Source organism: Xiphias gladius, chromosome 21, assembly GCF_016859285.1.
Source record: "Xiphias gladius isolate SHS-SW01 ecotype Sanya breed wild chromosome 21, ASM1685928v1, whole genome shotgun sequence".
NCBI classification, from domain to species: Eukaryota; Metazoa; Chordata; class Actinopteri; order Istiophoriformes; family Xiphiidae; genus Xiphias; species Xiphias gladius.
Window position 1 is genome coordinate 20,033,482 of NC_053420.1, and position 22,938 is coordinate 20,056,419.

A 22,938-nucleotide genomic window follows, 5' to 3' on the forward strand; every position below is an offset into this window, starting at 1 on the left:
ACACTCAGATGCACGTGCACACACACAAAACATATTAAAACCGGCTGGCTTATCTGGAGCAAAAGGCTCAGCTCTTGAAATAATTCATAAAGAAAAGAGGATCTGACCTCCTCTTCCACTGTTTTGGTGAATGTAAGTATCTCCCTGTGTGTCTGAGTACATAACTGTATGGAAGAAGACTTAACAGAGTGACACATATTTAATGCCTTATACGCAAAAAACATCATCATGTCTCTATTCACAGGATGCAACACAGACCTTTGCATATCTCTTTTCCATATTCAAACACAGGAAAGAACAGGACACTTTCTGGGAAAATGCAGCACACTCCAGGGCTACTGTTGGAGCCTACAATTCATCTACTGTTGTAGAGCAATTCCCTCCCATGTTCACTAGCTAATAGTGCAGCTATATTATATTTCACACCATATTTCTCCGGCTGTGTGGTGCCAGAGAAATCAGTCTCCATCCGCCGGCAGCTTCTGCGCTGGCAGCCCAGACAAGCTAACCCCAATACCCTTGTGTCTCAGCATGGCAGCAATCCTAACTACACACACTGACAACACAGCTGGTCCATTATTCAGAGATTACCTTCTCCAAGTCAGACACCAAAGGCACTGCCCGGAAAAGGACAGTAAGAAGAGTGCTGAACATGTTTTGCATGAATGTAAATGTCTATGTACTGTAGTTTCAAGAATTTCTTCTCCAGGCTTCTTGTGCAACCAGACACACTTTCCTCATTTCTATCTGTCTCAATCCTCCCTCCTTTTGCTATAGAAAATAAATCAATCACTTCACGTGCAGACAAGACCCAACGACAAACAAGCAACACCTAACACCCTGCAGAGCCAGTAGTACTGTATATACTGTAGTTACAGGACTGTAGTTGACACAATTATGTGTAATCAAATGTACAGTAGACCAAAACAAAATCTCAGGAAGTGCATAGAGGGTGCCAACAAGTCTATGAGTTGCTATGGTAACTAGGAAAATGGTTTGCTACAGTTAGGTAGTTGCCCTGCACACACACACACACGGAAACCTCTCCCACGCAGTGTAGAGAAGTGGCCTCTTAGGAATCGGTAGGTTAGCTTCAGTATCGCAGTATCTTTGCTAAAATACATGCATGATCTCTGTTGACTGCTGTTAACAGTCTGAGATGAACCCACACTGCGGTACGTCTTCGGTCTCCAGGCAGTGTTTTCAGACTATGATGCTAAATCTATGCTAGCATGATAAATGAGGTGCCAAAAGGCATCAAGGCTGAGGAACAAGGCAGAGAGGACGGCAGATCAATATTACACAACACATGGCCGACACTAACCCCCTCCTACACTCTCACATACATTCACACACACCTAGAGGCCCACTTAAGCATGCACAAACACTACCACTTCCTCTCCAGACTTCTGCTATTTTGCTGCATGTTTTTGATATAAATGGCAGTACGTTACCCAGCCCAACTGAAACATCAAGTATCGGACCCATCTGAGTTTGTCTAACTCTTACAATCTCATCTATCAGAGTCAGAGTTTTATCCCGATTCTATACCTTCGCTGTGTTCCTGGGCTTGTGGAAGAATGAGGTCTTGGCTGTGAAGAAAGTGAAGTCTTCAGGCTCATCTTCCTGGCTGCAGTACCCACTGCTCATGCTGTTACTGCTGGTCATGGAGGGGGTCAGCACTGTATTGACAGTCATGGAGAGGTCCAAGGACAGCCTCCGACACTGGAGCAGCACCAGAGCAGCAAGTTGATGGCTTGAGGAAGTGCAGGTTTATCTCGAAAGGCAGGGCTGATGTGACACTCAGCCACAATCACAGTCTACAAGGATCTAACTGTCCTTTACTCGTCCAGAAAAAGTCAGCGCTCCTCTGATGATGCATCCAGAGAGTTTAAGTCCCACCTGTGAGGGCGGGACAGGTGAATTCGTCTCAGATTCGGCACTTTGCTTGCCACCAGAGAGGAGAGCAGGAAATCCGAGAGGGAGCGGAGACGTGTCACTTCCTCCTGACGTGTGTGCGCGTGTCTGTGTGTGTTCTGATGCCGGTGTCACAAACACGCACAAACCATACTGTATATGCACCTGGTGGTTTGCAGCTAAACATACACACAATGTACAAACTCATACACAACATGTAACTGTCTCACACACACACACACACACACATATAGGCACACGCCGGTGTCATGGAGTCAGTTTACAGGTTGGTTTCAAGTTAAGCCCGATCACGTGTGAGCACCTGCTATACCTGCAAACAAACATAAAACCATGCCTGCAATATCACATCCTTCTTTGGTCTTGCTCTGTGTCTCTGTGAAGACCCACGACAGTGTTGTAGGTTCTGTTCAAGTCCTGGTCAAATATTCCGGCATTTATGATTGTGAGCATCCATCCATCCCTTGTTTCCAGAGTAAACAGCAGCAGAAGATCTCTTGGCTGCAGCAACAAGACACTCACAGACCCTGCACTGCCTCCTCTCTCCTCTTCTCACCGTTGCTTTGGTAATAATACCAGAGAGACAGATGCCTCCCACTCAGCTCTTCTATATTTCTTGCTCTCTCCTGCTCCTCTCCTCTCCTCTAATTCTGTCTGTCTTTGCACCCGCTTTGCTCCCTCACTCTCCTACAGCCTTGCTCAATCGTCTGTGGTTGAGTGTGTTATCAGCCTGCAAGCACCCTCCCCCTTTCCCTCCACTCTCTCTCTTCCTGCAAGCAACTGCACCCTGCAGAGCACGGCAACTTCCTCTTACAGAGAGAGAGAGAGAGAAAGAGAGAGAGAGAGAGAGTGTGTCATGGGTAAGTAGAAAGAGAACCGATGCTGAGAGAGAGATATGAAGCCTTGCAGCTCCTGTTTTACATACATAAGAGCAGCAGTGACAGGAAGTGGCTCAGAGGCTGGGAAAGATGGCTGCTTTGCTACTAACAATCTGTTCCAGCATGCAAAAGACTAGAAAGCATTACATCCACTGTAAACATCTGGCTTTTATGTAGGAATACGACATATTCAGAACTTTTTTAATCGACGCTGAAATCAACCGGGGACAGATACAGTACAGCAAAACCCAGAACAGGCTCCACTACCAGTGCTGAGTTGCTGGTGGAGCTGTGGGCTCACAGTGCTGAAAGTGAGATTAAGAAAAAAATAAATGACTGCCATCAGGAAAGAGATTACAGTGACCTCTAACACTGCACTGACCCTAAAATCTGCCCTCTGACTCTGGCAGTGACCCCCTTGTCAAAAAGCAGCTAATACCGCTGTCACTGTCGAGATTGATTGCGCATGTGCGCATCTGTCTGCACATGCTGTTTTTGTTTGTGTAAAATGATGTTAAAATCGACTAAGGCTCGATTGTAGGTAGGCCTATATTCTGCTGGAGGGCTGCATCAGGCAGGGACAGTGTGTCATCCTTTCATCGGGTATCTTTCAGTCAGGTTTGAGTCAGCTCAAGACTGATTACTAGCAGCTTTGCTCCTTGCATCCATCAGTGTAATCACTATGAGAGAGGGCAGTGTGCAGGTGGGTGTGATGCTACACACAACCACACACACACATGCATGCATATTGAACAACGCGCCTGCTGGCCTCAAGTCGATGAAGCCTGGTCAGTCTGCTGCAGGTATATTGGGACTCTAGCAGTCACAAAAGAGGACCTCTAAAGATAAAGGAGAAAGAACCCACAACCACATACACACAGAGCTGCAGCTATAAAACAGAGTGAAGGGGAGATAGGGGAAATTAAGGAAATTAAGTCTCATCGCTCCTCTTGTCTGCAGCACTGGTGCACTCTATAAAACAAATGGGAGTGTGGAGAGAGACAGGCCTTAATCACAGAGAGTTCACATACCTCTAAGACAGACATCATCAACATCATCAAGGCTCACTTAATTCTGACATGCAGCTCATCATCTTCAACTACGCAGTTAACAATCGTACTGATAGTAGCAGTGGTTAAGCTAAAAATGACTCTACAAAAAAAAAAAAGGTTAAAAAAATGTATGCCATTATTTTGTTCCAGTAGATTTTGTATATGGAAAGAAATGAGGATGGTTTTTGTTAAACAGTCTAAACTGTAGTTTGAGCAGTTCCTGCTCGGCACCAAACAATCAAACAGACATTTGGTGAAGGACGTTTAGTAAAATTTACACTGTTTATCCTCCTCCTCCCTCACTCCGATTCTCGTCATCCCCATCGATATGTTCAGAGAAGCATGATTGTATTTATTTGTTGGTGCTCTCTAGAAGCGGAGTGGTGCCTGGCACACTACCAGAGGACTAATTTTGTTATCTGCCCCCTGGGCATAGATTATCTGCCAACATTCTGTTGCCGGCCTGTGGGGATACCCAGCTTTCTCTCGTGCATGATATGTGAATCTGTGTATATCTATGTCTGTGTGTGTGTGTGTGTGTGTGTGTGTGTGTGTGTGTGTGTGTGAGCAGAAACACATTGCGTGGGTGACAGAGGCTGGGATGCCAAGAGCAGTATGCAAGCTTATGCTCTCTAGGTTCCTATACACATACATGTGCTTGCACAAAGAGTGGGTGCACATAATTACTGTGTCACTGGATATCCTGTGGATCGAACAGCACATGAGTATGAAAGCTGAAATTATAGATTTTGAATTTAACTTGCTAGAAAACATTAAAATAGAGGATAACTGAATATAGTCCACTAGCATGCAAAGCCATCCTAGAATAGCTAATAGCTAATACAGCTATGCCATAATGGAGGTCCCTTCAGAGAACAGTGATTAACCTAATTAGTTTGCATTCATTTGACAGAAGCCAAGGAAGTGAGGATGTCAGGATCCACCACCGCTTGAATAAAACAGAGCAATTCTACAGCGGGGAGATGACAGAGAGACTCCAAACAGAAAGATGAGAGAGGCCATGAGAGTAAGAGAGCAGGCTGGAGAGAGGGAGGCGCATCAGGTGCTGAAGTGACATAGTGTAGCAGATTCTGTCCTGAGAACATTCTGTGACCACAGGGAGCAAACAAGCACATATATAAATTTATAATTAGACAGCCGAGGAGGTGGGACACCTTGTCATGAAAGAGGAGGATGGCTATGTAAAAGTGCAGGCTCTAAGAGATGCCGCAGAATGAACCTTGACATTACCCCTTCCTGACTCCTGTAGACCTCTTCACCACACACACACACAAAAGTTCAATATATTTAAAATGTTAGCTTTTCATCAACGCCTTAAAAATGCCAGAAACAACCTAAGCATCCCTTTTTTAAGACTTATTTAGACAAATTAAATGTTATTTGTCTTTGAAATGCTCACCTTGTGCTGAGGGGCTGTGGAGGAGCAGTTGCTTCTGGGAGTTGGAGTTTTTTCGGGCTGTCTGTCCCTCTGGTTGCAGTCCAGCTGGACCTGGCTCTGACACCCCAGGTGACAGGTGTAGCTACAGTCTGATGAACACAAGAACACACTGATCAGAGAGAAGAGCACACACAGTAGGACAGAACCACTGAAAAGCAGTGAAGGAGAAGTCATCAAACACTGATCCAACACTGTGGCCCATACTCCTCTGTGGTATTGGTACATTGTCAGAATGTGTAATGCCGATCAGTCACCTGTAACTGTGTGAGTCAGCAATGAGAATTCTGATTTAGTCCCCCAAACACTCCCCTCACACAGAAAACTAGCTCCATCTAGTGGCTAGTGCCAGACTCACATGCTCAAGCTATTAAACCGAACAGACAGTATTCCTTAATAAAACAAATCTGACAATACATGTTTGTGTGTAGAGTGATTAGATTTAGGTGCTTCCCCCAAAACTTCCGCAAATGGTCTGCTGTTGTTCTTTAATTTTCAGTTGGTTCCACATATGACAGGCTCAGCTTGTTTATGCCTTGCGGACTTTATTGTGGCCAGAGGCTTTTCCACTGAGATGCACAGTCTCACATATCACTTTCCCCGCAGTTGGTGAGCTACTCCATGGTAAAGAAAAGAGAGATTCAAAACCAGATGGGCAAAGGGAGGACTGTAGTTTGGGGAAATTCTGAGTCAGATCATTTTTATGGTCCTCAAGCAGGAAAGCTTCTTAAATAAAACACTATAGGCTACACAGAATCAGCAAGACACCTTAAAACCCTGTAGACAATATTCTGTTTAATTATAAGCTTATACTAAATGTTTGTTCACAAGAATCATATTGTTTTCTGCTGCACCTCTTTGTTGCTGCAGCCGGAATAAGCTGAGCTAAGCCTGGCTGTTTTTCTGTCTACTAATATTAATGTGTCTGTCCTTATCCTGCTTAGAGAGGGACACCACTGCGTCTCTCATGCTCAGCAGCAGCACCGTAACCATGGCGACAAGCTTCTTGTTGACCATTGTAGAAAGAGAAGAGCTGTACTTACATAAGGTCACTGTTTTGTTTTTTCTTCGTTATTAATTTGCAATAAATCTAAGCTGAATCACCAAAGACTTCCACTTTCACGCCGGGAATTAAAGGTATTTTTTTAAAACAGCTTGTTCGGGAATTAAAAGCTCCACGTATTTTGCACTGGAAAATAGCAGGCCTGATTAGTGAAGTAGGGACAAGTAGGGGAGAGTAAAGGGAGACAGGACAGGGCTTACTGACAGGAGAGACATGTCTAGCAAAGAGGAAAGGATATTTTGCGTGTGACAGTTTAGAGGTCACTGCATTAAGAGAGGAAGACAGGCATAAGTATGTGTGTGTGTGAGAGACAGGTTGGCAGAGAGAGAGTGAAAAGGGAAGGGCCGCTATGCCTTGCTGATAGCAGAGATGTGTCGAGGAAAGAGGAGAGTTCAGATAAGGGATACTCTGCTCGTGACAGTTTAGAGGTCACTGCAAAAAGAGTGAAAGAAAGGAAACACATAGGGGAAGGGAAGAGAGAAACTCCTTTCCTGTCCTGCTTCACTTCGTTCACTCCATCCAAGAGACTGCGCTTCTAAATCCCTCTGATATATTTAAAAGACATAATTTGACATTTTGGGAAATAATCTTATTTACTGTCTTTCCAAGAGCTAGATGAGAAATTGATACCACTCACATGACTGTACAGTAAATATGAAGCTGCCACCAGCTAACTTAGCGTAGCACAAGGACTGGAAAAAAGTGGGAAAGAGCTGGCCTGGCATTATCCAGAGACAACAAAATCCACATACAGAACTTCAACTAATGACAAATCACCATTTAGAGGTGCTGGTAGGCATATTTTGTTACCTTTGGACAGAGCCGGGCTAGATGTTTCCAGTCTTTGTGCTAAACTAAGCTGGCCAGCTGCTGGCACAGGCTTCATATTTAGTTTATAGACACAGGAGTGGTAGGGATGTTCTCATCAAAAAATGAATGAGCGTATGTCCGAAAATGTCACTTCTTCTTTAAGGATGCCCTGTGGAGTTCTCTTGTAAACAAACATCAAAGTCATTTTTACATTCAGCACCAAAATGCACTGTGTGTATCCTTTGTATTGTGTTTCTTTGCATCACGTATGCGCATGTGTTCTCGTGCGCACACATGATAGAAAGAAAAATGGGACCTACTTTTGAAAAAAAAAAAACCAAAACACTCCAAAAGCCCAAAGTGGCCAAAAACTCCACAGCGTACCTTTAAACTTGTTTTACTGTTTTTCTCAAGACAGAAATCAGTGTTTGTGCTGGGTGGTGGCTACTTAGAGAAGGCCCTGGCTCCTTCCTTGGCCTTTCTTGTGATAATTCATTTTGAAGACAGGAATTGGAAAAACCTTCAAGGAAAATGGGAGCAACGCTCAGGAGAGGAAACCTTTTCGTGGCCCACACCTACAGAATGATACACCACTGTCAGCAAGTCATGGTTCACCTAGGATCCAGACTATTCCCACACTGATAAGACACACTGTTTCTGCCTCTCATTTGCACACATATATACGCACGAAATCTAACAAAATATAACGAAATCAGCATTTCAGCATTTTGGCCCAAGTGTTGACTGTCTGCTGCCTGATTACAAACTGACAGACAAACACATAAATTAACAAATATTTGTGGTTTGATTTTGTGACCACAGGGGCAGTGTGTATTTTTGCTGACATCCTTATGAAAACATGTTTGTTTTACAACCCCCAGGGTATGGACTTAAGTTAAATTAAATTATAGGATTTGGCTTAATTTAAAGTAATTGTTAGAGTAAAGGCACAAGGTTCTGCTTTCAGTGAATTCAAGGCTACTCTGTTGAATGTGGAACTCAAGGGATTTAGGCTTTTTCCAGTATGTATGCGTGGGTGCGTGTGCAGGCAAAGTATTAGGTGTACCTCTTTGGGATGCAGAATCATGCATGTTTGAGTGCTAATGAGCAGGTGAAGAAACTGCAGCAGTGATCCAGTGACCCAGAAGGGCTCGGAAGGTTACACCCACTTGGCATTTTCTTGGGAACATCTGTACACCTGCTTATTGATGCAGTTATCCAAATAGCCAATCATGTGGCATCAGTGTATAAAATTATGCAGAGACAGCACGGCAGTCTGGAAACGCCTCGTTGATGAGAGGGGAATGGCCAGACTGGTTGGAGCTGACAGAAAGGCTACAGTAACTCAGATAACCACCCTTTAAAACTGTTGTGAGCAGAAAAGCATCTCAAGATGGACAACGCGTCCAACCTTGAGGCGGATGAGCTACAACAGAGAAGGACCGCAGTGTGTTCCACTCCTGTCAGCCAAGAACAGGAATCTGGGGCTGCAGTGGGCACAGGCCCAGCAAAACTGGACAGTTAAAGGCTGGAAAAACATAGCCTTGTCTGATGAATCTGGAGTTCTACTGAGGCAAGCATATGGTAGGGTCAGAATTTGGTATAAACAGCATGAATCCATGGACCCAACCTGTCCAGGCTGGTGGTGGTGGTGTAATGGTGTGGGGAATGTTTCTTGCTCACCTTGGGCCCCTTAATACCAATCAGTCATCGTGAGAACGCCACAGCCAATCAGAGTGTTGCTGCTGACCATGTGCATGTACAATTTACCATCTTCTAATGGCTACTTCCAGCAGGACAATGCAGCATGTCACAAAGCAAAAGTCGTCTCAAACTGGTTTCATTATGATTACAGTGAGTTCAGCGCACTCCCATAGCCTCCCCGGTCGCCAGATCTGAATCCAGTAGAACACCTTTTGGATGTGGTAGAACAGGAGATTGGCAGCGTGAATGTGAAGCTGACAACCTCTTGTGGAATCCTCGCCACCAAGAACTGAGGCTGTTTTCCTAGTGAAGTGTGCGGTGAGTGTATACAGGCATGCTGACACAGGCACAGTCACAGGAATTGCGAGAGAGAAGAATGAAAGAAAAAGGGGAAAGGGAGTCAGCGAAAAGAACATATTTTCTTGTGTGACGTTTTGTTTAACAGTGGTTTGGATGCCTCAGACAAAATCCCCTTCTGGACTACATGTTAGTACTTGCAGGGCTTCCCTTTTGCTCTTCTGTGGAAAGTCCAGTATTACTCAGACTGTCGAATGGGGAAGTTGCTTGAATTTAAAGAGACCAAAGCCGTTTCCCCTCTGCTGGAGTTTTAGGGGAAGTTGTATTCAAGGTCCATTTGTGGGAATGCAACAGCATGTTTTTTAGAAGAGCCCCCAATGTGAATTCTGCACATACATAGACACCTATTTTGCAACAGCAGTCTTGCTATCCTGCCTCTACATTTATCACTCCAAATTAGGCTGGGAAGGACCTTATACTCCCTATATTTGCTTTTGATTCCTCATTTAGTCTACTCCCTTTGACTGGAAAGTGCGTCAGTCGCACACAAAACTTCAAGTGCCTGTCTCAATGGTCTTTTTGATTTGAAGGCAAGCTAATCTAGCTGTCAGTGTTCATAGAGCATTTGATTTGATTTGCCTTTTAAGATTCTTCGTCTGGTATGATTCTTCTCATACTCACATCCATCCTCATATCTCATATCCAACAGGTCAATTGTTTTTATTATTCCACTTTATATTTTTTGGATTTTAGTATATTTCTTGTGTATTGGTTCTCTACTTTTCTAATTTACATCTTTGATACCATTTTACATGATCCTTCAGACCGGATTCTTTACATAATTCAATTATTTTATCATAAGTCTGAATTATATCTTTTGTAACTGCTATTTCCTGTGTGCTGCTGTTCCTGTAAAAGAGCTTTAATCTCAAATGAGGCATTTCCTTTTTAAATAAAACTATTATAAAACTACTGAATGTGCTTGGACTCGTGCATCTGAGGACGGGACACCATGAGATGACTCTAATGAAATTGAGCCATAAACACTCACACAGAGCCATAATGTCTATCGTGTGTGTTTGTGTGTGTGTGTGTGTGTGTGTGTGTGTGTGTGTGTGTGTGTGTGTGTGTGTGTTGTCTCAACATGGAGAAGGGCTGCAGTGTTATGTGTCGCCATGGTAGACTGGCCTCGGTTGCTCCTCCACGGTAGGAGATACGTGCACAGACTCCCTCTTTGTCTCTCATCCCATCATTCCAGTCCGACTGCTTTTTAACTTACACTGCCTCCGGACAGAGAGAGACGATAATGCAGATAGATAGAGATGGAGACAGAGACGGCACAAGGAAACTCCAGGAGTGCAGTGGAAAGAGATGAAGGAGCATAGAAGTACAGTATATAAAGATCTATATGTAGTGGCTGTGTTAACTTCCACTGCTGCACTTGGGTCGATAACGCTCTCTGTGAGGCAAGACAGGAAAGGAGGAGTTTCAATAACAGCATGTTTAATGACAACAGGTCAGATTGTCTAGGTGGAGGCTGCTAAATGAAAATTTTCCACGGTCATGCTTCTCTTTTCCATCTCCTAAAATCTCTGTCTTTTGTTCTCGTTCCACTCCTGTCATTCTTTGAAAGGCCAAGGAGCCAGAAAATTGTCCCATTTCGGCTGTACCTGAGACTGTAACCTGAGATGTTGCTGTGTGTAAACAAAACTGGACTAAGTGCTGTGTGTGTGGGTTTGTGTAAGACAGAAAGAGACAGGAATTGGAAGATAGGGGATCTGGGTGGTTCGTTTTTTCTGTGAGACAGTGGGTGTGGGACAGACAGGGGAGGGTAAAGACACAGATTAGCCGTGTTTCTCAGGTCCTGGAGGATGTCTCTTTGGCGCCAGACAGAGACAGAGGGAGGGACATACTGTGTTTTCTCCTTGTCTGGGTGAGAGGGGAGCGGGTAAATAGGGGTTAGGTAGCTATAATGTTGGGGCGATGATATTAACACGGTCACTAATGGAACTAAAGGGAGCTCTGCAGGTCTTATGAAGGAATTAAGAGCAGCTTGAAGGTCTTTGGGGGGCTTTAAGCAGTCTGATCCCATCATAGCTCATTTGGAGCAGTAATCCATGTTCTCCTACTGTTTAGCTTATGCACACACAAACACACACACACACACACACACACAAACACACACACACCACACCAAGGTTCTTATACTAATGTGTCTCACTCATTCATACACAAACTCAATAAACTAAAATCTCCCCTAACCTAAATAAAATCTGACCCTTCGCCTTGACATCTGTGTGTATTTGTGTGAAGAGTAATTTGATATTTGATACTGACACAGTTTATCTCCACAAACGCAGCATCTCTATCTTCCTCTCTTTCAGCACCTCCATCTGTGCAGCCACAGAAGCTCCCTGAATTAACTAAACAAACAAGACAAGGAGGGAGCCCTAATTTGTTTTTTAAAGGCCTATTCTGTCCAGTGAGCTGTGAATGTGCAGCTGAAAGCTTTAAGGGGTATTTGTTGCTCATCACTGAGATTTCATGTTTTGGTGATTTCACATTATAATTTCAGATGGATGCTCTAACTGTGGATTAATAACACTGGCGTTATAAGAACCTCTCAGGATTAATTAGATAATAAAGGACGCATTGTTGTCAATCTTTAAACGGCTGTGTCTGTTTTAGAAAACATTTTGAAATTCTGAAGACATTTCACCCATGTAACGGCAACATACTGTAGCTCTTGTGACTACCTCGCACTGAACAGACTGGTCAGTATTACACTTGAGCCTCCGGACAAGGTAAATCTGGGTGCATGTCTCTTTATGGTAAAGTCATCTTGATTGTTTGCCATCTAATTGCAGTAGTCTCCCCAACAAGTCTGTGGATATATCTCACCCGCCTGACCATCTGTGCAGAAGATGGGTTATATGTATGAAATACATATAGCATGTAATTTGAAATTTCAAAATAGTGAAAAATATATTATTCTGATATGGATATAATGATGTAGTAAATGTGGGCAAAATGAAAGGAGATAATTACATTGATGTGACAAAAAAAATTCTTAACTCAAGGTCCACTTACCATATTTTACCATATTACCCCCCCCCCAAGATTGTCCTGTTCTACTGGGCAAATGTCCACACTTTTCTAATCCCACGCCCCCCTGTTTGTAACACAGGCTTTCCGTTATCAATTTTTAGTCTCTAATTTGAATCTAAGATGACCCTGATGACATCACTGGTGTTTCTTCCTCAGACTTCAGAAGTGACCCCCCAGGGCCACAGACTTTCTTCACATGCTGAGTAGTACTTCTCGGTACTCCTCGTGATGAGTTAGCTGACTTTTATATGCAAAATTAATTTGGAAAATAGATTTTTGGAAAATAATAACTCAATGTGATCTTGTCTTCAGATGCAATTCCCCAATACTTTACATGGAGTAATACTGAAACACTGTCAAAAGCATCCTCTGAAAGAAATATGGAGTGTTGTCTACTCTAGGCCTTGAACATATACAACCTCTTAACAGTCCAGAAGCTGATGAGACTACACTCCGCAAATTATTATATTCGTAGTAGTTCATAGCATTTGAGAGGAATTTCCAGACAGCTGGCATCATCCCCAATTATGACACACTTTGGCAGAAGATAATTATAGATTGAAGATGCAACAGAAGAGGAACTGAGGAATCTGGTTTGGGCCAGTTCATTCTTAAAAAGATTAGCTGGGGTTTCCTTTACAGGGAACACCATCTAAAAATATCCATTATCCGTCTGTGTTAGCTGTGTTGATGCTGTTGATGCTGTTGATGCTGTTTCCTGAAGCTTTTGAGGCTGCAGCATGACGTCACTCAGGTGGAGTGGTGCGCTCTTGATGAGCTGCTCCCTTGACTCATGTTTGGTCAGGGTCTTATCAGGTTTACACAGGAGTGCGTGTGCCTGCCGGGCACACACACACACACACACACACACACACACACACACACACACACACACACACACACACACACACACACACACACACACACACACACACACACACACGCACGCACGCATGCACGCACGCACACAAAACAGCTGCAGTAAACATCTTTTTTTTATTCAGCTGTCAGTCTCTTGGATCAATAATTCTGCAGCACCCAGCCACTTTGCTCTCTGCCTCTTTTCACCCCAGCCACACTTTGTGCTAATGTTACATCATGTAAAAAAACGGAATAAAAAACTGCATTAGCCAGTCATCTATTTGGAGAAAACATGGGAAAAATCGATGCCATGCAGCCTCCAGCAGGCTCACTCTTATCTCACATTCATGCTACAAATATAAAAGTCAATATGGTAATCCACTTACATAGGATTTTCTCGGCATATTGATAATGTGTAGTTTTTATGTGTTTGTCTGTTTGTTTGGATGTGAAAGATGGACGTCTGTCTGGAGCCAGAATAAACTGTAGATCCTGCTGCTCTCATCTGACCTGTTTACTGGACTATTCTACCGTTTACAACCAATGTGCAGCCCCTGTCCTCACTGTTCACACACAATCTTACACGCATAGACACTATGTGCTCTTACACAAAAGCGTGGGGGATAGCTCAGCCAATAGAAAGGGGGTATAGACAAAGAGTAACAGGGCTTGAGGGCATTGCAGTTCACAGATAGACTGATGCACACAATACCCAGATATTTTGGCCCGCAGCCGCCCTTTGAGGCCAACCCGGCTCAACCTGTCTACTCATCATCTTTCCCTTTTTCCCAAAGTACTGTTCCCTGTGGTGGTTTTCATCACCACCAAAACGATTTGGATTCCTTGTACAACTTCTAAGTCTCCACTCCCAGTTTTTACTACTTGTGCACACTCCATTCTCGTCTCCTCTCCATACCTGAGGTGGTAAGCAGAGATCCATTAGAGGATGATCGTCGGAGGATCCGCAGGCTGTCACTCCAGGAGCGAGACTTGGGCAGCCTCTTCAGTAGCCGCCCCAGCCGCCGTGAGACCTGTCCGAAGCAGGCGCTGCCAGCCTCCCCTTCTGAATCACCCCTTACCTCCTCCAGATGCAGCGACACCTGGCCGAGAAACGTTCGGCCCACCCTTACGCCTTCAACTCCCCCGGGCCCGACCCCCGCACCTGCCTCCCCCTTCGCCTCCTCCCGCCCCGGGACGAGAGGTGCTATCTGTGCCATGGAAGGAGCATGGTGGCACCATCCGGCAGGCACCGTCCTGTGTCCGTAACCCTCGCTGGCTCTCCTGTCCTGCCCCCGGCTGCCCCTGTCCCTCTGAGGACTGCCCCAGCGCCAGCCCCCCCAGTTCCCCCCTCTGCCATCCCAGCGCAGCCACTCTGCCACCGGTGCCACGCTCCGAATAAACAGCCCCCTCTCCACTCGCTCTGCCACCCCTCCACCTGTACTCCTCACACACTCCCTAATGCTCTCACCTCTCTACTTGCCTCACTCTCTTCTCCTCTGGTCTGCACCTGACCGATCGTCCTCACACCTCAGCGTGCGGACGTGAGCCCTGATTCTCTGCTGTACTACTTGTTCCTCTCGAATGTCGCTCTCTGCTATCAGTGCTCCCTCATCCGCTCTTGTTCTCTCTCCCTCTCTGTCTCTACTGCAGCACCCACACACTCTGCAGTAACAAACAGCCAGCTTAAAGAGACAGAGACCCCCACATACAATCGCAATCCTGGCTCCTCTGTTCCCCTCTCTCCTCCCTTTTGAGCAACAGGAGCCTTTCTCCGTCCTGTTCGCTCAGTGGTTGACTGTACGCTCCTCATTCAGTAGCTGAGGACATGGTGGGATCTCCATACAATAGAGCGCAAACGTCACATACCACTGCAGAGCTGGTTACCGACGCTGCCTCCTCTCTCTTCTCCCCCTTTTCTGTCTCCTTGGTGTGAAACCCCACAGCCTGGTTGAGGGGAAGTGAGTCAGCCATCCTGTCTAACCCCACAACAGTGACATATCTTGTCACTGTGAAGGACATGCATCACCTCAAGTGTGTGTGTGTGTGTGTGTGTGTGTGTGTGTATGGATGCTGGTATGTGTGGGATGAGGTGACGTGCAGTCCGTCTCTTATTAATATGCAGTGTGAAAGAGGAAAAGAGAGAGCTACTGGGAATTATCCTTCTGCCCTACTTCTAAAATTGAAGAGTTTGGAGGAACAGGATGTGCTTCACTCACAAGTGTATGATATAATCACAGGCAACGCCATAAGAAGGGTTGGCTCTGATGTCACCTCTTTTTCCACTGCACTGCCCGTCGTGTTTGTGTAGGGGGTGAATATGATGTAATGCGTGTTCTTTTTTTATCCAAATTTTCAGAATCGCTTTCAACTAACTTGTGCTTACGAATGTATTTGTCCTGTCCTCTCTGCCCTAACCACTTCTTCCTCCGCAGTCCTCCTATCACTATCCACCAAGGGCGACCTAAATATAGCCTTCTTGAAAACCCCCACTGTTCTGCCATACATACGGCAGAGCGGCAATGCACAGTGAGGAGAGCGCACAACACCACGCAGGTGTTTCTGCGAGAACAGAGTGCCCCTTTCCGCCCGTCCTATCTTGTCACTTCCTATATTTATCAAGGCCAAATAATGTCAAACAAAAAAAACCCCAACTGAATCTGAAGTGTGATGTGGTAGTGTGTTGAACATGTGTTCAGTAGCTCTCTTCAATACTCAATGCCGCTTTGTATTGAGATTCTATGATTTCGACTTAAGACATATGAGCTCTGAAGGAATGTTTTGGCTGAAGTCTAGTAAAAACTATATTCATCACAAGTCTGGCAGAGCAGCAGCAGTGGGATGCCGAGGCTAGAAGGTTACGAGCCATTTAACACAACCCTCCTCCCGTGTTTTCTTCTTCCGCTGTGAATGGAGCTTTGACAGGACCAACGTCAAACGGATGAAAAGGTTCCTAAGACAAGGCCTGTACTGTGTAGACCAGGGGGAGAGGTAAAATAAGGAAGAGATGGAGTTAAGGGAAAACATACATCCTCTAGAGAGAGATCAGGAATGCCATGTGGCATAAAGAATCCACTGGGAGGGTAACTGTGAAGGTCTTTGGCACGTGTGTGTGTGTGTGTGTGTGTGTGTGTTTAGGTGTGTGTGTGCATGTGGGGCCTCCTGGCAGCCATGTACCGATGCGAGTATCTCTCCATGTCTCGGCAGTGACCAGCACATGACCCCACATTTGCTGCTGCTGCTGCTGCCGCCTCTATGGATCCACTGTAACAAGGATCTCTACTCAGCTTGCAAATATTTAAGCACAAAACCCGTTAACAGGGCTTTATCAAATTCTGATATCTGTGCGAGCGAACGTTGCTCACATACATTGTTCATGAAAGCTGTTCCTTGTTGTGAAATCACGTTTCGAGGAGCTCTGATCTCCAGGGTGTTCACCTTGTCGTACAGTGCTTTGACACGGGGAGCAGAGACATACAGGCTAACTGGCAGGACCAATAACAAACAAAGTACACAGTGAGGTTGAGGAGGGTCCAAATTCATGCAAACATGGCCACTTTGAACAATCACTGGAGAACAAAGTTCTCTGATTAGAATATCTGATTAATTGATTAGATGAGCAACAGAACATTTTGATTTTCAATCTACTGTGTGAGTCGTTCATCAAGCAAAAATGGCAAAGATTCTCTGATTCCAGCTTCTGAAATGTTAGGATTTGCTGTCTTTCTGTTTTACATCATTGTAAACTGCAAATTTGGGGGTTTCGGTCAGACAAAATGAACAATTGGAAGACACCCTGGGCTACACTCAAACAATTAATCAATTGTAAAAAAGACAGATTATTCAGTAATGAAAACAATCATTAGTTGCATTTCCAGCTGAAAGGGTTAAGTATTTTTAAGTGATTTATTGATATTTGATTACACACAATCCTTACAGTGTGCTACAAGACATTATTAATCATTTTAGATACATGTACAAATTACTCAGGTGGGTTTATAACTGTTTATGGATGTTATAGTGTTTGACAGATACCTCCATAAACACTTGAAAATGACTTTAAATCTGCTTAAAACTACATTATAATGTGATAAAAACCAATAATTGATTATCTGCTCAGATGCTAAATAGGGAGGGTTAAGTGTTACTCCAGTGTGATTTAAATGCCTACTATGTCACTGAAAATTGTGTATATACGGTAAAGGGTGCATGTATCCTTGCTTGACCGGCAACGGTTGCTAAAAGCGGGAAACAAACGTGGCACTGGTGCCACAACAGCATGGCTCCCTGAAAGCTTTAATTAAATATTAATCTGATGTCTGACTCTGTCTGCCTGCCTGTAATCCCCACCTCTCCAACCCTGAGGCATAATCCCAGGCAGGAGACACCCAGAGCTGGGATTAAAGAGGCCGCCATTCCCCTCCCTCCAGCCCCCCGCATGCCCCGACCAACGGCACAACGTGAAGAGACGACAAATCAAATCACGAAAAGAGTGATAAGCAAAAATCGCTGTACACCTTTATGCCACTGTCACACACCTTCCTGTGCAGTTCTGTGTTTCGTGCCTCTGACGACTATGTTTTCAGGCTGTCTGCCCATCCATCCGTCCGCCCGCCCGTCCGTCCCTTTCTCGTGAACGCAATATCTCAGGAACGCCTGGAGGGAATTTCTTCAAATTTGGCGCAAACGTTCGCTTGGACTCAAGAATGAACTTCTTAGAGTTTGGTGGTCAAAGGTCAAAGGTCAAGGTCACTGTGACCTCACAAAACCTATTTTTGGCCATAACTCATGAATTCATACACTAATTACGACAAAATTTCACACAAATGTCTAATTGGATAAAATGATGAAGTGATGACACTATATGACCATAAGATCAGAGGTCAACTTCATTGTGACATCATAATGTCTCATAAAAAAGATTTTTCTGGCCATTAATCAACGACATAACTCAGGAACGGGGGGGGGGGAAATTGTGACCACATTTCAAATCCTGGGTGACCACCTTAAATATGTGGTGACTGTTTAGATCTTCTGTGCTGCCAGGTTGAAGATGTGTGTGAAGCATCTATGTTTTAGCATTTGTAGCTTCTTTGCAGGAACATCCATATTTCAAGCATTGTCTACTTTATTGGCTCTGTTTCTTGTTTCTCTCAATGTGATAAATTTCATTTCACCAAAAAATACACTTCATAACTTTTAATAAATCCCTTCAAAGTTCTTCACTACTTATATTATATAAGTCTGGACAGACACGGATCTGAACTACAGCTTGACTGGTTGGCAGAGGCATACGACTGCTGTGCTAGACATACCACAAATCAAACTCCAATCGAACTCCCAAGAGGAGCAATAGAGATTAAAAAAGAGCACAAACACGGCCGAAAGCCAGCACTAGGAATTTATTCAGACCAGCAGACTATGAGACTGTGAGCTCTGGCTAGATTGACAGATTCAGCCGTAGGGCAAGGCCACATCACAGCAGTCCCTGCAACTTCTTGACTATCCCAGGCAGGGAAGAGCTGCATAGCTGTTTCTATAAGCCTCATATGCAACAAGGCCAACACAGATAGAGAGAGGGGGATAAATTAAAGACAGGCAGAGGGAGCGAGGCATACAGTAAGACAAAGACACAGCATGATGGTTGTTTATGGTTGCAAGGCCTCCTACTCTCACTCCCTGTCATTTGCTGGGTGTAGTTGAAAGAAGAGCATGTGTGCGTGTGTGTGCTGTTTCTATTTTGGCAGTTTTGGTTGGTTCCTCCCCACAAAAATACCCTGAAATGCCTAAATTTGTATTGCTTGTCATAAATGTCCTGGCGACCCCCACGACGGTATACCGCAATCACCTCTGATGTTTTCCGAGAAAAAAAGAGATCAGAAAAGACGGTTTGCTCCAGAGGACAGCTGCTGGCAGCATAAAACTACATCTAATTACCTTGATCCATAAAGAGACTTCTGAAGAGAAAAAAAAAAAAAAAAGCTCAGTGAAGTTCTGGGGTTATGAAGAAACTCATGACTTTGTATGTGTGTGAATCGTGCTCCAATAATCTCTGCTCTCGCTCCATTGAACTCTTGCTGATAGCACACTAAATCAGACAGCTCTGCAGTGCTGGACAAACTCTCACTCTTTTCCGCTATCCCTTGCTCACATCAGCTCTCTTTCCTCCCCATTGCTCTTGTTCTATCTCTCCATCGCTCCTCATTTTTATCACCCTGCCTCCCTCCACTATTTCTGTCGTCCCTGTTTCCAACTACTTGTCATCCTTTCCCTTTCTCATTCCATTTCCCCTTGGTTTTTATTCCTCTGTTTCAGCCGGTCAGTTCTTTAGCTGTCCCTCTCTGTCCTCACTTCTTTCTTCACCTTCAATCCCTTCAATTTCTTATCTCGCAGGGCTCCACAGCCGCAGCCCCCCCCGTGACAGAGGGCTGCTGACACAATGCTACCTCAGCAGCCGCACGCTCTCATGGACACACAAATTCTCTCACACACACACACACACACACACACACACACACACACACACACACACACACACACACACACACACACACACACACACACACACACACACGCGCATGTACAGTAGGTCCACGGAAAATCCCCCCCAAACAAACACACAAGCACACACACACACTCAAACGCTCCTCAGGCTGAGCTCAGTGTTTCCAGCAAAAGGGGTGCGTGTGTGTGTGTGTGTGTGTGTACAGTATAACAGAAGTATACATATATACAAATATATTCAAACCAGATTAAGCTATATCCAACTGGCTTGGCCCAAACACTCTGTGTCCCACAGCTGTATAGATAGGAGTGATGTCATCAGAGCCTGAGCAGCTCTCAGCAATAAAGTGGAGACTTTAAAGTCAGTACATTCGGGTATGTGACTCCAGAGATACTGTATCAGGCACCACTAATGTAAAGAGTTTTAAATGGCCTTAAATAGGCATTCTAATATGCAATCAAGGAAAAATATTGCTTTCCCAGAATGTCCCCTATGTGCAACTCCTAGAACTTTGTTCTCACATCCGCATCAATTTAAAAAACACCACAGACACGAGTTCATGCACACTCACAGCTCGGTGTGAGCTTCACAGACGTTTCCGTCGTATTTCTGGATTTCACCAGTGCGTCACTGTGAATTCTACCATCTTTCCTTGGCTCTTCGAGCTGAGTGCTGCAAATCACAGACTGAGACCTCTGGGAGGCAAAGCTGGAGGGGCAAGATAATGAGCTTTCCATGGAAGATTTTTGGCTGTCTTTGGAGCAGAATGCTTGGAAATGTCCTTCCCTATCATACAGGCTCACTCAAAAAGGCACATGCTCTTTCTTTTCCTTTGTGTGTGTGTGTGTGTGTGTGTGTGTGTGTGTGTGTACAAACATACAGACTCCAGCGTGGAAGAGCTTAGCACCCGGCTACTTGCACCCTTCCCAAAATAACCCAACAGTAACAGAAGCAAGTAACGGGCCAGTAACTCATTACACCGTGTACTCACCAGCACAGCCTATTCTGCGTGACCTCGGAGGGGAAAGCAGCACGCAACCAATCACACAACTGACACAACTGTGTACTGTATGCGTTCGTGTTCATGTTCTGGATCCGCATACTATGAAAACGGCGTAGAGCAAGTCGCTGACAGAACCAGTGAGTAACTGTAATCACTATCACTTATTTCCACTCGGCATGTAGCAACAATATACAAAAACACCGTCGAGACAGAGGAACGTGTGGGAGGACTCTACCTACTTACTTTGACATTTGAGCGCCTGAGCCGTGATCTTACGGCTGCAGGCGTCACACCAGTCCCGCGCGACTGGCTTGGCCTCGAACCGGTGTCCTTCGCCCTTCTCGGTCCTCACCCGGGGGTCCATCCCCCGGGGAAAGATGGACCAGGCCTCCCTGCGGGAAGGCTCGGCGCGGGCAAGCCTCACGACGCCGGTCTTGCCCTGAGTGAGCCGCTGTAGCGGGAGACCACCGCGCTCTCCCGGCGCTGACACAGACGAGGAGATGCCCTGATGTCCCCGGTCTCCGTTCCGAGGGTCCCGTCCCCAGTGCGGCGCTCCTTTGTGTCCGTTCGCTACCGGTTGGCTCGGCATGACATTGACGTCCGACCTCCCGAGCGCAGTCCCCCTCAGACCGCCGGCGTTGCGGTTTGAGTCACAGTCGATGTTGCAGTTGCGGTCAGCGGTGATGTGCCCTGTTGGACCTTCTCGGGACCCGGCCGCGGTGTGCCTCTCGCAGTCCGCGCTGCCCTCCTCCGTGTCCCGGTCCGGGCTACGTGGCGCAGCAGGGGCGGCCGGAGCTCCGCATCCCTCAGCAGGCATCATTCCTCCCCGCAGCGCCGTTTCTCCCGCTGCTCCTGGAGACAAGGGTCGAGCCTCCGATCCCCCCGCAGCGGTGCCGGACCCGCACTCCCCGCCGCTGCCCGAGCTTCTCCCGCACATCATCTTCTCCCTGGACGATTTCCTCGACGGGGCGATTTTCTTCCTGACGCCGGTGAGTTTGAAGACGAAGAGCGGCGGTTCCGAGTCCAGCCTGTGCTGACCCGGGTGCTGCCCCACCACGCTCGCAGACGCCATTGTAGCGCGTGTGTGTGTGTGTGTGTTTGGCTGCCGAGAGTGCGTATCGGTGTGTTTTCACTCCGTGCGCTGAATGTAAACTAAACTCGCGCCCGCGACAAGCGTGTAGTAGTGACGCAATGGAGCTGACAGCTTCAAAAGCCGCGAGCGCGCTCCCTTTAAAGCGACAGGAGCGCGCGCCGATCCCTGCCTCGCACTGTTGGTTTGAATTGGCATTTCTGAATGAACGCCTAAGCCCCGATTCACTGGATGACACAGTGCGTTTTCTGACGAGTCATTGCAATTTGTTCGCTGTTCTATTACTATTGAACAGCTTTTTTTTTTTTTTTTTAAAAAGGAGCGTAGCAAAAATATTAAAGACCAGTGTCTTCTAGTACCCGTTTTTGACAATATGTCATCTACTTAATGTCAGATTCAAGTGTTGAATTAGTACCGAAACTGTAAGACATCAAGTTGATATCTCAATAACAAAAGACGTATAGGTAATTCAACTGATGTGTGGGTATGAAACAGGACTGACACAGCGAGACCTATAAGTGGGCCAACAGTATGTGGGGATTATTGCTATGATGTAGAACAGTGAGTAAATGTAACTGCTTAAAACACAATGTCACACTTGTTTGTGTGGGCTAGAAATAGGAAAGTCAAAAATTTCCACTTCGCCAAAAGCATATCATATGAGCTGCAAAGAAACCACAGAGGCATGACAGCTAGTCCCCCAAAGTCGAGAAACCCCCCCCAGGACACCCACAGGATTGAGTTAAAAGAACTTTTAGTTTCATTCTCTGCACTTAGCAGTGTCACAACAGTTCACTTGTTTTCTGTGTTGTTTGGGACCTTTCATTTTCCCAGTCCTGTTACAACTACCCACACCAAAGTTAATGTTAAGGAATTTGAGTAGAGACTCAATATGAGGGTGTGCTGTGTCATTTGGGATCTTATCTGCTTCTAAGAACATGGGGATTCATCCTCACAGAGGTACTGCCACTGTAAATTTACAAGCCCGGACATGAAAAGGCTTTTAATTTCACTTTCACAAGATACTATCATTTCTCAATAAGAAAACAATGAGAGATTAAAAAATGTGGCAAGAAAGGTTTATTAGTATAGTTAAAGTAAAGTATTTTTTAACAATTTTCTCTAAGCTCATGCATGACTTGTGACCCCTTCATAAACAGAAAACTAACCATGGGATTT

The 22,938-nt window shown here is 45.4% G+C and overlaps 1 protein-coding gene across 2 annotated transcripts in view; it reads right to left on the reverse strand.

Moving 5' to 3' along the window:
- The window catches only part of rassf5 (Ras association domain family member 5), a 29,044-nt gene extending 7,303 nt beyond the window's left edge, over window positions 1-21,741 (reverse strand). Inside the window, exons 1-2 of one of the 2 annotated variants that reach the window (XM_040158634.1) lie at window positions 20,913-21,741; window positions 5,286-5,413 (exon numbers count right to left, since the gene is read on the reverse strand). In XM_040158634.1, the coding sequence (XP_040014568.1) occupies window positions 5,286-5,413; window positions 20,913-21,741 (957 nt within the window). Of the gene's footprint in view, window positions 1-1,551; window positions 2,628-5,285; window positions 5,414-20,912 lie in introns of those variants that run through there. The other variant, XM_040158636.1, reaches the window with a different exon arrangement.
- Window positions 21,742-22,938: the final 1,197 nt, after the last annotated feature.